The sequence below is a fragment of the Rana temporaria genome, chromosome 2 (genome assembly GCF_905171775.1).
Source record: "Rana temporaria chromosome 2, aRanTem1.1, whole genome shotgun sequence".
Classification (NCBI taxonomy): Eukaryota; Metazoa; Chordata; class Amphibia; order Anura; family Ranidae; genus Rana; species Rana temporaria.
Window position 1 is genome coordinate 87,621,305 of NC_053490.1, and position 14,872 is coordinate 87,636,176.

At 41.3% G+C, this 14,872-nt stretch overlaps 1 protein-coding gene across 1 annotated transcript in view; it reads right to left on the bottom strand.

The window, feature by feature from the left end:
* The window catches only part of CDK8 (cyclin dependent kinase 8), a 106,213-nt gene extending 95,089 nt beyond the window's left edge, over nt 1–11,124 (bottom strand). Inside the window, exon 1 of the mRNA XM_040340492.1 lies at nt 10,874–11,124. Coding sequence (XP_040196426.1) covers nt 10,874–11,001 — 128 coding nt within the window. The 5' untranslated portion in view covers nt 11,002–11,124. The remainder of the gene's footprint in view (nt 1–10,873) is intronic.
* Nucleotides 11,125–14,872: the final 3,748 nt, after the last annotated feature.

The following is a 14,872-nucleotide window of genomic DNA, read 5'->3' on the forward strand; positions in this document are numbered from 1 at the left end:
GCAAAGAAGAAAATGGCAAATATTTTACTCTCTAGATGTGCAAAGCTGGTAGAGACATCCCCAAAGACTTGCAGCTGTAATTGCAGTGAAAGGCGGTTCTACAAAGTATTGACTCCGGGAGGCCAAATACAAATGCACTCCACACTTTTCTTCACATATTTGTAAAAAGAGAAGCTGAATTATGTGCCACTTTGTGTTGGTCTATCACATAAAAATCACAATAAAATACATTTACCCTTTTGGTTGTAACATAAAACGTGGAAAATTTCAAGGGGTAATTTTTTCAAGGTACTGTATGTCTGCCAAAAATCTAATACAGCTCACCAACCAAATAACACCCCTCTTACTGTGAAGCATAGGAGGTAGTAATATCCTGTTATGGGGGTGTATGTTTGAGAAATATCACTTGTACAAAGTTGGACAGTGACAATTTTCAATATATAGTTGCATAAAGTAACAATCAACATAAGAAACAAAGGCATTAGGAATACTCAGCCAACGGCCTTCCCTCGCGCCACCTCTCGCACCCCAATTGAGAACCTGCTGTGCAAGAGGTAGTCAGGGAGGTTCCGCCCGATTCTGCAAGCAGAGTGCTGTGCATCATGCTTACCAGGAATATAATGAATGATGAGAGCCGTGAAATTTTATTTTCCAGGACTAGCAATGGCTAGCGATTGCAAACCTTAGAAGATTGTAAGGGGGAGTATGGAAGACTCACTCTCCCTGTGGCACATACCATCCATCTTTCGGCCCGGCTGAACCAGGGCCTGTGCTACAGCTAGATGCAACAACAGCCTGCATCGGCTCATAGATGACAAAACAAAAACAAGAAAAAAGGAAAGAAGAGAGAGGAGGCAGGAGGGGGGAAGAGTGGTAAGAGGAGCCAGAAAACATAGGGGAGAGGAGACTAGTAGGGGGGTAGAGAGAAGAGGGGGGGAACCTATGAATTTGGCTTACCATAACATCGTAAGGAATCTTCTTTCCTAGGGATGTAGGGACACCCCGATGTTCTTAGCCGAGGGATCCCAGGCGAGTTTGAATTTATCTAACATGTCCAAGATGATGTTGGATATTTTTTGAGACATTATCCAAGAAATTTTTTGTTTAGTCAGGTGAAATGAGACCGGGAGATTTCCATGCTCTGGCTATTGTTATTTTGGCCCCCAGGAAAATAAAGTGGGATTAGGATCTGGGTAAATTTTGGTACATCTGGGATTCGGCTATTGAGGAGCGCGATAGCGGGGTCTTGTTTCACCGCAAAGCCAGTGGATTTGCGGATTAGGTTAAAAATCTTGTTTCAGTACGTTCTGATTCTGGGACATTCCCAAAAAGGTGTGGAGGAGGGAACCCAAGTGGCCACAGCCTCTAAAGCATAGGGGGAAGACTGAGGGTAAAATTTGGTGAGACGAGTAGGAAAGAGGTACCAGCGGGACATGACCTTGAGGTCTGCTTCTACAACGGTATTGTTAAAAGGATCCCTCTGTAGGAGCGGGCAAAGTTGGAGTGCCAGGTGTCTAGATCCAATTGATCTCCAGGTCGCGTTCCCAGTTCAGCATATAGGCCGCTTTCTCCGAAGGATCGGCCAGGGCCGAGTATATCAGGGAGATTCCACCTATCACGTCCATGGTTGAGGTTCACCACATCTCGTATCGGGTTACAGAAAGTGGACTCTCAGAACTGTTCCAAACCTGTCGCAGGAAGTGCGATAGTTGGTTGTATCGGAATTTTTCGGAAGGGGGCATGTCCAGTTTGGAGACACAGTAGCTCAGGGTGAGGAGGCCATTTGCATTGAAAAATTTCAATATTCTGTATAGGCAGTTGTCAAGCCACCACCTAAAGGCCTTGATATTTAGTCCTGGCGGGAATTGGGGATTGTGGAAGATATGTGCTAAAGGGTGCCAGGCAGAAGTCAGAGTTCAGCTTGTATAGTGAATCACACAGTCATAGAAATGGGAAAGCGTGGGGGGACAGGATTGGGGGCAGTTTCTATGCAGGCTTCAAACTAGGAAATCTAGGGTATGGTTAAGGGGGGTCGCTTGACATTCGATGACTACCAAGTCTGGTTTCTGGCCTCTGGAGTATATGATCGAAAATTGACTGAGTTGGGCCACTTGGTAATACTACCATAAGTTAGGTAAGCCCAGACCCCCTTTCTTTCTGAATCTAAAAATGTCCCTTTTTACCCCAGATGAAGTGGATAATTGTGGACTGCAGCTTGTCGAGAAATTGTTTGGTTATAGAAATGGAAAAAAAAATAAAACCCAGGGTAGTAAGGTCAGAGACCGCATTCACTCTTCCTAGCCAGGACAACTTATATAGCGACCTTGGGGTAACGTCTTCTGTTAATCTGAGTATAGAGGGGTATTTAAATTATATTGGTGAAACAGGTCTATTTTAGATGAGAGTTGTATGCCCAGGTATGAGCTAGAGAAAGGGGAAGTGACTTTTTAGTCTATCTACAAGGTCATGGGGAGTGGAGATATTAAGGGCAGTAGACTTGGTCAGGTTTACCTAAAGGCCTGAGACCAGTCCGAAGTCCTTCAGAAGTTGGAGAATGTTGGGGGTGGAAATGAAGGGGGACGCGACAAAGAGGAGGACATCATCAGCAAACAGTGCACATTTATGGGTCGAATAACCACATCTGACTCCATGAATGTCAGGGTGTTGTCTTATGGCTATCGCTAATGTTTCAATTGTGATGGTGAAAAGGGGGGAGAGGGGGCATCCTTGCCTGGTGCTTTTTAGTATTGGAAACTGGTCAGAGGTGTCCCTGCATTCTAATTTGGGCTTTAGGTGATGAGTAGAGGGCTTCCAGAGTTTTTATAAAATCAGGGCCGAAGCCCCATCTCTGTAGGATGGTGAAGAGGTAGGGCCAGGTGACCGCATTGAAGGCTTTCTGGAGATCAATGGAAAGGAGGTAGCCTTCCTGGGGAGGACCTCTATCCCAGTCAGACTTCATGAGTGAAATTAAGTCTACGACTCTCCTTATCTGGTCCGGCCCCTGCCTCCCTGAGATAAATCCCACCTGGTCCTTGTGAACATAAGAACCAGTGAAGGACGGCAGTCTGTTAGAATCTTTTTCATTTTTAAATCGTTGTTGATTAGGGAGATCGGTCTGTAGTTGCCAACTTCGCTTGGGTCTTTGCCTTGTTTGGGGGATTACAGATATGCAAGCTAGGTTGGCAGCCCGGTTCTAGGGGGGGGGGGGGGGGGAACCCTTGCGTAGGGATATGAACAGAGTTTTCACTTAAATGCTCTAAGTTGCACTGAGTAAATACAGCTGGAAACAAAACTTAATTTCAGACTTGTAAAAGCAACAAAATTAGATTTTAAAGGGGAGGGTGATTCTTTACTTTACCCACTGTATACTTTAAATTATGGGTATCTAGCAGTGCAGTATACCTTTGCAAATTAAATATGCGTGCACCATTCATGGGAACACAGTATAGTATTTTAACGCAGTTTTACGACAGCAGGTCGGCTTGGCTGCACAAAATCACGTAATATTACGTGATTTCGCATTTCAGGCACTAGGGGCGCGCCTCCTGCTCGCCCCTGGTGCCGTACGCGTGCGATTACCGCCGGGCACCCGCAATCGCTGGTTACAGAGTGAGAACCGAGAGCTGTGTGTGTAAACAGGGGGGAGAACTGACTGATCGCATGTTCATACAATGTATGAACAGCGATCTGTCATTTCCCCTAGTCAGTCCCCCCCCCCTTCCGTTAGAACACACCTAGGGAACATAATTAACCCCTTCCTCGCCCCCTAGTGTTAACCCCTTCCCTGCCAGTGACATTTTTACAGTAATCAATGCATTTTTTATAGCACTGATCGCTATAAAAATGCCAATGGTCCCAAAAACGTGTCAAAAGTATCCGACATAAGGTCGCAGTACCGATAAAAATCACTGATCGTCGCCATTACTAGTAAAAAAAAAAAATAATAATAATAATAATATAAATGTCATAAATCTATTTTATTATAGCAAAAAGTATTTTTTCCAAAATTGTCGCTCTATTGTTTATAGCGCAAAAAATAAAAACCACAGAGGTGATCAAATACCACCAAAAGAAAGCCCTTTTTGTGAAATTTTGTTTGGGAGCCACGTCGCACGACCGCGCAATTTTCAGTTAAAGCGACGCAGTGCCACATCGCAAAAAGTGGCCTGGTCATTGACCAGCAAAATGGTCCGGGGCTGAAGTGGTTAAATTACACACAGTGCGTTTTAATTAGCCCAGAGTGTATTTGTATAAAATACAGTATGTCATTCATGAGCATCTGTTATAAATATGTGGATACTCTGCATTAGGTTCATTCTTGAAAATATACTATATAGGTTGAGTGCCTGAGAATTCAATTGTAATTGTAGAACATCTTTAATATCTGAAAATCTGCAACAAAATATATTGCAGCAAGTGTGAGTTGTTATGTAAATAGAATATAGTATGCACAACATTATTTATTTGTGCATTAGGACACCAAACCAGTATATTAGTCATACATATTACAATGTGATATTTATATTCAGGGATGAGCTTGGGTTGGCTCTGAAGCAAGAAGGAAGCGGTGAGCGCAGGCCAAATCAGCTGTGGACAGGGCATTACTTGCCACTGCATTTACACAAAGAAAAGCTGGCGACATCATTGACCTAAATAGCCACAATGCCATATTAGGTCAATGTTGCTGACCTAATATGATCACATGGCTAGATTATGGGAATGATGACATAAGCATCCCTGTCCTTGTGCACATGCAGCTACAGAGTGGGATTTCACTGGATGCAACCGATTGGCCCAGCATGGACCACTTCCTTCTGGGTTTAGCAGAACATGGGTTATGACCAAACCCATTCTTATTTCTGATGACTTCACGATAGATGACGAAACGCACAAGTCATGTTTTCGTAGAACGCACAAGCACTCTGTTGTGGGTTTTGCGGCTTCCATCCCCTCCAGGCTGTGTCAATGCTTTTGCTCACAATTAGGATGATACAAGGTTTACATTTTTGTTTGTATTGGCAAAGTTTGAAAGCCACCAAGTTTTAAAACTACCCTACGGTATTACACAATATGGGTATATTTGGGACATTGGATAATCTATATAAACCACCATATTTATTTCTCGTTTCCAATATTTAATACCATTGTTAATTTTATCCAGTAAATTTCACTAGATTTTTCAATTACTCCATCGGTCTAGTAGATTGGATCTGATGGAAGACAGGTGTAAATGAACAGGCGGGGAATTTGCATCCAACCAGGCCCTAGTGGGGGGGTGTGGGGGGGGGGGGGGGACAGATTCCCTGTTGAGCAGGCGGACTGCAACAGAGCGTGCCCCATGTGGAAGATGCCTTAATAAAACCATCTGTCTGGAATGTGAGCGCACAAACTCCCCCCCACCCTGGTGGGCTTATCAGGGCAATAATATTTTATTAGATTCATTCTTAAAGCGGAGGTTCACCTAAAAACACAACTTTGTACCATCCAAACTAGCATACTAGCATCAGCTACAGTATGCCTTTATTTTTGCGCTGTACTTACGGTTTAATCCGTAACTTTAGTTTCAGACTCCCACGGGGAGTAGGCGTTCCTATGAAGAGTGGAACACGATTGAGGGCCGGCTATGGCACGTCACACGTTCCGAAAATAGCCGGAGTAGGACTCGGCTCTTCACGGCGCTATACGGCACCTGCGCACAGACTAGCAGCTGACTGCGCAGGTGCCGTATATGTCCGCGTCCTATTTTGGCTTTTTTCGGAAGGCATTACGCGCCATAGATGGACGTCAATCATGTACCCCTCTTCATAGGATCGCCCATTTCCCGGCCGGAGTCTGAAACGAAAATTACGGATTAAACCGTAAGTACAGCGCAAAAAAAAAAAAAAAAAAAAAAAGGCATACTGTAGCCGACGCTAGTATGCTCGTTTGTATGGTAAAGAATTTTTTTTTTTTTTTTTTTAGGGTGAACCCCCGGCTTTAAGTTTTAATCATTTAATCGTTTCATCACATTTCACAAGTCAGCACTTTTCTTCAATATATATTAATTTCACCCAATTTTTACATCTACCTATAGCAACTATTTTTTTGCACAGTAGTTTGTGTGCACATTTTTCAATTTTTAATACGTTGTAGTACTGTACATACTCCAGTATAAGCATGGCTTATACTCGAGTCACCTTTTTGCGCCCGATATCCCAGACTTTGGGGACCCACAGTACCGGCCAGTCGTAGGTCCCCTACAAGTGTGAAAAGTTTGTTGTTCGTGGGACCTACGGCCGGGGAGCACTGATTTTTTAAAGCCAGGCACCCATTTCATAGACTCCCATGTTAAACTTCAGTCGAGGTATGCAGATGGACACCGTAGGCTTATACTCGAGTCAATACGTTTGCCCAGTTTTTTTGTGGTAAAATTAGGTGCCTCGGCTTATATTTGGGTCGGCTTATACTCGAGTATATATGGGTAAGTGGACCAATGTACAGCATAGTGTAACAGACAAGCTGCTGCTCCAGGTGGCCTGACCGGCACTATCCTCCATACCTTTCCTGAGTTCAGGCGACAGCCCAGTTCATCTCACGCCATGCAAGGAAAAATCCAAAAGTCCATACAGCTGCAATCCAAGACAACATTCAGCTTTATAGAGAAAAAGCAAGCAAATACAAAACCTCAACACCGAGGACAGCATGACTCATGAGAGCAAGTGCTGAGATAGTATGAAACGCATTGACCATTACTGTCCACTTGGTGTCATGGTATTGTATTCCCATGCCCCGGAAGATGCCATTTGAAGGGAAACGCAAAAGCGGTCCGCCCTTCTATTCGGACCAGCCATGATTCCCGCATGTGCCATTTTTATTGTTTTTTTTTAAACTAGGTTACAATTAACAAAAAGTGCTTTTGATCAATTTTACACTATGCAGTTCCTCTGGCTCTTCTTTTAATTATGAAACCGGGTTGAACTGGAGGGTGACCCATTAATCCTGAAGTGGAGATCATGGGTGGCTCAGTGGTGGAAGCCTGGCCACATAAAAAGACGTTTTGACTGCTCTGTAATAGGAGTCAAAGAGTTCTGGTAGGCAGGAGCCATGTAGTGTTTGGTGAAGGTACACATTGGTGTTTGAATATATGGACACTTGCTGAAGATTTCACACCGCTCACATTTGGATTTTTTTTTATTGATAGATACAATTGAAATCACTAGTTTTCTTTATGTATAATTTGCACTATTTTGTATATTAATATCTATTGCATTTTTTTTTACACAGAGTTGGATGTTGTCTTGGAGTGCAGCCATCCGGACTTTTGGATTTTACGTTGTTCAATATCTTTTAGGCTCCTTTCACACGGGCGGACTGATCGGGTCCACCTGTCAGTTTTTTTAGGCAGACCTGATCGGACCATCAATTGCCCTCTATGGAGCAGCAGGTGTCAACCGACATGAGGCAGTTGACATCTGATCCATTAAAAAATAGACGGATGGGGATCCGTTCTCCATCGGTCTAGATTGGATCTGATGGAAGACAGGTGTAAATGAACAGGCGGGCAATTTGCATCCAACCAGGCCCTGGTGGGGACAGATTCCCTGTTGAGCAGGCGGACTGCAACAGAGGGTGCCCCATGTGGAAGATGCCTTAATAAAAGCATCTGTCTGGAATGTGTGCGCACAAACTCCCCCCCCCCCACCAGGGCCTGGTATGTGCACATCCCCCCCCCTTTTTAATAAGCTACAAATACAGAAAGATACCTGTTGATGTGCTTCTATCGTCCTCTTTGACCCGGCAATACAGCTCCAAAATTCTAAGCATGCAGTGTCAGCCCTGCATACTTTCTTTTTTATAAATTGCAAAGAACACAGGTCTGTCCTCATCCCCACAACACCTTCTGTCGAGGAAATTATTAGCTCCATGCAGCGTTCTCTATATTTAGTGTGTTAGCCCAAATATGACACACATTACTAGTTACAATAACGTAACTAAAGTTACATAATTACATTATTTGTATCCAATCACTTGACACTTTGATTTTAAAAGATAATCTCTGCCTGACAAACATGCTTATGCAATAGAGAACAATATACATAGAAATAGGGCCGAAACTACTAATCGATTATGAAATTAATCGATTACAATTTTCATAATCGATTAATCGGGCAGAAACATAATGGTGTTAAAAAAAAAACTAAAATTAGCCCTTTATAGTACAAAAAAGCAAATCACTACTGTAAATATTACTCTCACTGTCCCACAGTAAAAAAAATGAACCCCTTACAGTAGCGATTATTTGCTCTTTTTCTACTTATTTTTGTTTTTTTAACCCCATTATGTTACCAAACATCTCAGGCCTGGGTCACACCTCTGTTTTTTGGTGCTTTTTGCAGAAACACACTACAGTTCATTTACATGTTTTCCTATGGGACAGGTTCACATCCATGATTTTTTTTCAGCTGCTGCGTGTTTGGAAAGGACAAGGAGTTTTTAACGCAAAACGGTGCTATTTTTATTTATTTTTTTGGTTCAATATACAATGGAGAAGCTGCAGAAAAGCATGTAATGTATTTTTGTGGCAATTTGTGTTTTGTAATCTGCCCAACAACAAATTGGCCAAAAAAATAAATAAAAATAAATGTGATTTTTTTTTTTTAAGGCTATTATCCGATTAATCGAAACAATAATCGGCCAACTAATCGATTATGAAAATAATCGTTAGTTGCAGCCCTAACAGTCAATCTAGTCTATCTAACAGTGCAATATACAGTTTCACAGGGTTAACCCAGGGTGTTCCTTATTCATTAGTAATACAGTATTAACTCTATATAGTCCAAGTGTCATTGTACAACAACTCATTATGTAGATGTTTTAGAGCATCATGTCAGGAACTCGTGTACCCAATATAATACACCAACTTCTGTGTGTATATATTTACACACAATCAATATATACCAGTTCTGTGCCCAAGCACACTATGGGGCATTATGTACATAACATATAGTATGGCACATACCAGCTCAAACTCACGGGTCATTATGTACCTTCTATAAGACATATGCCAGCTTTGTGCTCAAACTATAGGGCTATATATGATACATGCCATAGGGCACAACATCTATAATATATACTAGCTTTGCATCCAGGCACATCATGGGGCATTATAGAACTATAATTAGTGTATGCACCAGCACTGTGTCCAGTTTGGGGCAGCGTTATGTATTTGCAGTAGGATATATGAAACCACTGATAAATGCCAGCTGTGTGCCCAGGAACAGCACAAGGCATTACATATAACTATTGTAGGATATGCTGTATACTAGCTCTGTGCCCAGGTACACTATGGGGCATGGTGTGTGTGTGATATATATATATATATATATCGCTGGGTGTATCCTAGCCCTGTGCCCATTCACAATATGGGGTATTATGTATATAGTCAGGTATACATCACTGTGGGTTATGTTTATAGTGGGGTGCAGATATAATTATGGGTTATTCATATAGTGCGGTATAATGTATATAATCAGGGGGTGTTATGTGTATAGGGGCGAGGGTACACATTATTTTCATAGTGAGCGTGTATATATACATATTACTATGTGGTGTAATGTGTACAGTGGGCTATCATTTTGGGGTATTATGTACTTAGTGAGGTATAACGTACATATGGTGGGGTAGTAGTAGTGTTACGTATGAAGTAGGATACATACGATTATGGGGTATTATGTGTATAGTGGGATATCTAGGACTATGGTGTTTGTTGGAGAGAGAGAGAGCGAGGGCGAGAATATACCTGGTACCTAGGCACACACCTATAAAGCATTACGTATATAGTGAGATATATTACTGTGGGTTATGTATATAGTGGGGTGTAGATATATTTATGTGTTATTTAGTGAAGCATAATGTATATAGTAAGATGCATACAATCATGGGGTATTATGTGTACATTATTATGGGGTGGTATGTATATAGTGGGGGTGTAATGTTTACAGTGGGGTATAATTTGGGGGTATTATGTATATAGTGAGGTGTGTGTAATTATAGAGAGGGGGGGGGGAGAGAGAAAATATATATAATTATGGGGTATGATATATATAGTTGAGTGTAGATATTGCAACGGGGTGTTGACTATATAATGAGATATTACTATGGAGGAGAATATATATATATATATATATATATATACACATACACACATATACACACAATTTCTGGGATATGTGTATAGTGGGGAAATGTGATATATATCACTACAAAGAATAGTGTTTGTTGTGGGGTAAACAGTATATGATGATGGGGTACAATGTGCCTATAGTGGGGTGTATGTGTAATTAAGAGGTATTACATATGAAACAAGATACATATAATTATGGGGTATCACGTGTATATAAGTGATATGAGTATATATGAGTGGGGTATATATCACTATAGAGAACTGTGTCGTGGGATATAATGATGGGGTGTGATGTGTATATATAGTGGGGTGTAGATATAATGATAGGGTGCCCTATGGTGTATATATAATGGGGTGTAATGTGTGTATAATGGACTATGAAAAATTGTGTACACAATAGAGTATAATTATGGGGTGGTAGGTGTGTGTGTGTGTGTGTGTGTATATATATATATATATATATACACATACACACACACACTATGGAGGGTAGGATGTATATAATGATGGGGTATGGTGTATATATAATGATGGGTGACTATGAAGAATGGTGTATATACAATAATGGGGTGTATATATACACACACATAGAGATGTCCTCCTGTCCCCTCCTCTTCCCCGGGCTCAGTGTGGCCCCCTTTGCACACAGGTCGGGCCCGTCCATGGCTCTCCAGGGGCCCCCGGGCCTGCTCAGGGCCCTCACACACTCACCCATCTTTCCTCTTGGCTTTGAACACATGCCCGTAGGTGCCTCTTCCAACTTTGCAGCCCTCGTACTCAAACAGGTCCTCCACCCGCTCCCGCTCTCCGGTCAGCTTGAGCTTGAAGTCATAGTCCATGGTGAGGAGGAGGAGGGAGGCGGCCGGGGAGAGGAGCCGCACACACTCACACACAGCCCGGGATCCAGCCGGTCTCTCCTGTCCTCACACTGCACACGCCGCTGCTGCAAACACCGCCGTAAAGAGAGACGCGGCACGACACGCCTACTACTGACTGAGCGCCTCCCGCTGGAAGGTGACGGCTGACCCGGGATAACCTGAGCCCAACACCCGGGTCACCACCGGGCCCCGACACCCCGGGAGATCGATCGGTATATAGTCTGCGGGAGATCATGTCCACCTACCTAATATCACATCTATGTACATTCATCTGTCCTATATCTATACATATGTTTGTGTGTGTGTACAATCTGATCTGTCCTATATCTACACCTCTCTATACAATCTGATCTGTTCTATATCTACACTTCTGTACAATCTGATCGGTCCTATATCTACACTTCTGTACAATCTGATCTGTCCTATATCTACACCTCTCTATACAATCCGATCTGTCCTATATCTACACTTCTCTATACAATCTGATCTGTCCTATATCTACACCTCTCTATACAATCTGATTTGTCCTATATCTACACCTCTGTACAATCTGATTTGTCCTATATCTACACCTCTATACAATCTGATCTGTCCTATATCTACACCTCTCTATACAATCTGATCTGTCCTATATCTACACCTCTCTATACAATCTGATCTGTCCTATATCTACACCTCTCTATACAATCTGATCTGTCCTATATCTACACCTCTGTACAATCTGATCTGTCCTATATATACACCTCTATACAATCTGATCTGTCCTATAACTACACCTCTATACACTCTGATCTGTCCTATAACTACACTTCTCTATACAATCTGATCTGTCCTATATCTACACCTCTATACAATATGATCTGTCCTATATCTACACCTCTCTATACAATCTGATCTGTCCTATATCTACACCTCTCTATACAATCTGATCTGTCCTATATCTACACCTCTGTACAATCTGATCTGTCCTATATATACACCTCTATACAATCTGATCTGTCCTATAACTACACCTCTATACACTCTGATCTGTCCTATAACTACACTTCTCTATACAATCTGATCTGTCCTATATCTACACCTCTATACAATATGATCTGTCCTATATCTACACCTCTCTATACAATCTGATCTGTCCTATATCTACACCTCTCTATACAATCTGATCTGTCCTATATCTACACCTCTGTACAATCTGATCTGTCCTGTATCTACACCTCTGTACAATCTGATCTGTCCTATATCTACACCTCTATACAATCGGATCTGTCCTATATCTACACCTCTCTATACAATCTGATCTGTCCTATATCTACACCTCTCTATACAATCTGATCTGTCCTATATCTACACCTCTCTATACAATCTGATCTGTCCTATATCTACACCTCTGTACAATCCGATCTGTCCTATATCTACACCTCTCTGTACAATCTGATCTGTTCTATAGCTACACCTCTGTACAATCCGATCTGTCCTATATCTACACCTCTCTGTACAATCTGATCTGTCCTTTTTCTACACCTCTGTACAATCTGATCTGTCCTATATCTACACCTCTCTGTACAATCTGATCTATCCTATATCTACACCTCTCTATACAATCTGATCTGTCCTATATCTACACCTCTCTATACAATCTGATCTGTCCTATATCTACACCTCTCTATACAATCTGATCTGTCCTATATCTACACCTCTCTATACAATCTGATCTGTCCTATATCTACACCTCTGTACAATCTGATCTGTCCTATATCTACACCTCTCTATACAATCTGATCTGTCCTATATCTACACCTCTCTATACAATCTGATCTGTCCTATATCTACACCTCTCTATACAATCTGATCTGTCCTATATCTACACCTCTGTACAATCTGATCTGTCCTATATCTACACCTCTATACACTCTGATCTGTCCTATAACTACACTTCTCTGTACAATCTGATCTGTCCTATATCTACACCTCTGTACAATCTGATCTGTCCTGTATCTACACCTCTGTACAATCTGATCTGTCCTATATCTACACCTCTATACAATCGGATCTGTCCTATATCTACACCTCTCTATACAATCTGATCTGTCCTATATCTACACCTCTCTATACAATCTGATCTGTCCTATATCTACACCTCTCTATACAATCTGATCTGTCCTATATCTACACCTCTCTATACAATCTGATCTGTCCTATATCTACACCTCTCTATACAATCTGATCTGTCCTATATCTACACCTCTCTATACAATCTGATCTGTCCTATATCTACACTTCTGTACAATCGGATCTGTCCTATATCTACACCTCTCTATACAATCTGATCTGTTCTATATCTACACCTCTCTATACAATCTGATCTGTCCTACATCTACACCTCTATACAATCCGATCTGTCCTCTATCTACACCTCTATACAATCTGATCTGTCCTATATCTACACCTCTATACAATCTGATCTGTCCTATATCTACACTTCTGTACAATCTGATCTGTCCTATATCTACACTTCTATACAATATGATCTGTCCTATATCATCACCTCTCTATACAATCTGATCTGTTCTATAGCTAAACCTCTCTATACAATCTGATCTGTCCTATATCTACACTTCTGTACAATCTGATCTGTCCTATATCCACACCTCTCTATACAATCTGATCTGTTCTGTAGCTACACCTCTATACAATCCGATCTGTCCTATATCTACACCTCTCTATACAATCTAATCTGTCCTATATATACACCTCTCTATACAATCTGATCTGTCCTATATCTACACCTCTCTATACAATCTGATCTGTCCTATATCTACACCTCTCTATACAATCTGATCTGTCCTATATCTACACCTCTCTATACAATCTGATCTGTCCTATATCTACACTTCTATACAATCCGATCTGTCCTATATCTACACCTCTCTATACAATCTGATCTGTCCTATATCTACACCTCTATACAATCTGATCTGTCCTATATCTACACCTCTCTGTACAATCTGATCTGTCCTATATCTACACCTCTATACAATCTGATCTGTTCTATATCTACACCTCTATACAATCTGATCTGTCCTATATCTACACCTCTCTATACAATCAGATCTGTCCTATATCTACACCTCTATACAATCTGATCTGTCCTATATCTACACCTCTGTATAATCGTATCTGTCCTATATCTACACCTCTCTATACAATACGATCTGTCCTATATCTATACCTCTGTACAATCTGATCTGTCCTTTATCTACACCTCTATACAATCTGATCTGTCCTATATCTACACTTCTGTACAATCTGATCTGTCCTATATCTATACCTCTGTACAATCTGATCTGTCCTTTATCTACACCTCTCTATACAATACGATCTGTCCTATATCTATACCTCTGTACAATCTGATCTGTCCTTTATCTACACCTCTATACAATCTGATCTGTCCTATATCTACACTTCTATACAATCTGATCTGTCCTTTTTCTACACTTCTGTACAATCTGATCTGTCCTATATCTACACCTCTCTATACAATCTGATCTGTCCTATATCTACACCTCTCTATACAATCTGATCTGTCCTATATCTACACCTCTCTATACAATCTGATCTGTCCTATATCTACACCTCTCTATACAATCTGATCTGTCCTATATCTACACCTCTCTATACAATCTGATCTGTCCTATATCTACACCTCTCTATACAATCTGATCTGTCCTATATCTACACTTCTGAACAATCTGATCTATCCTTTATATAAACCTCTTTACAATCTGATCTGTCCTATATCTACACATATGTGTGTCTGTGCAATCTGATC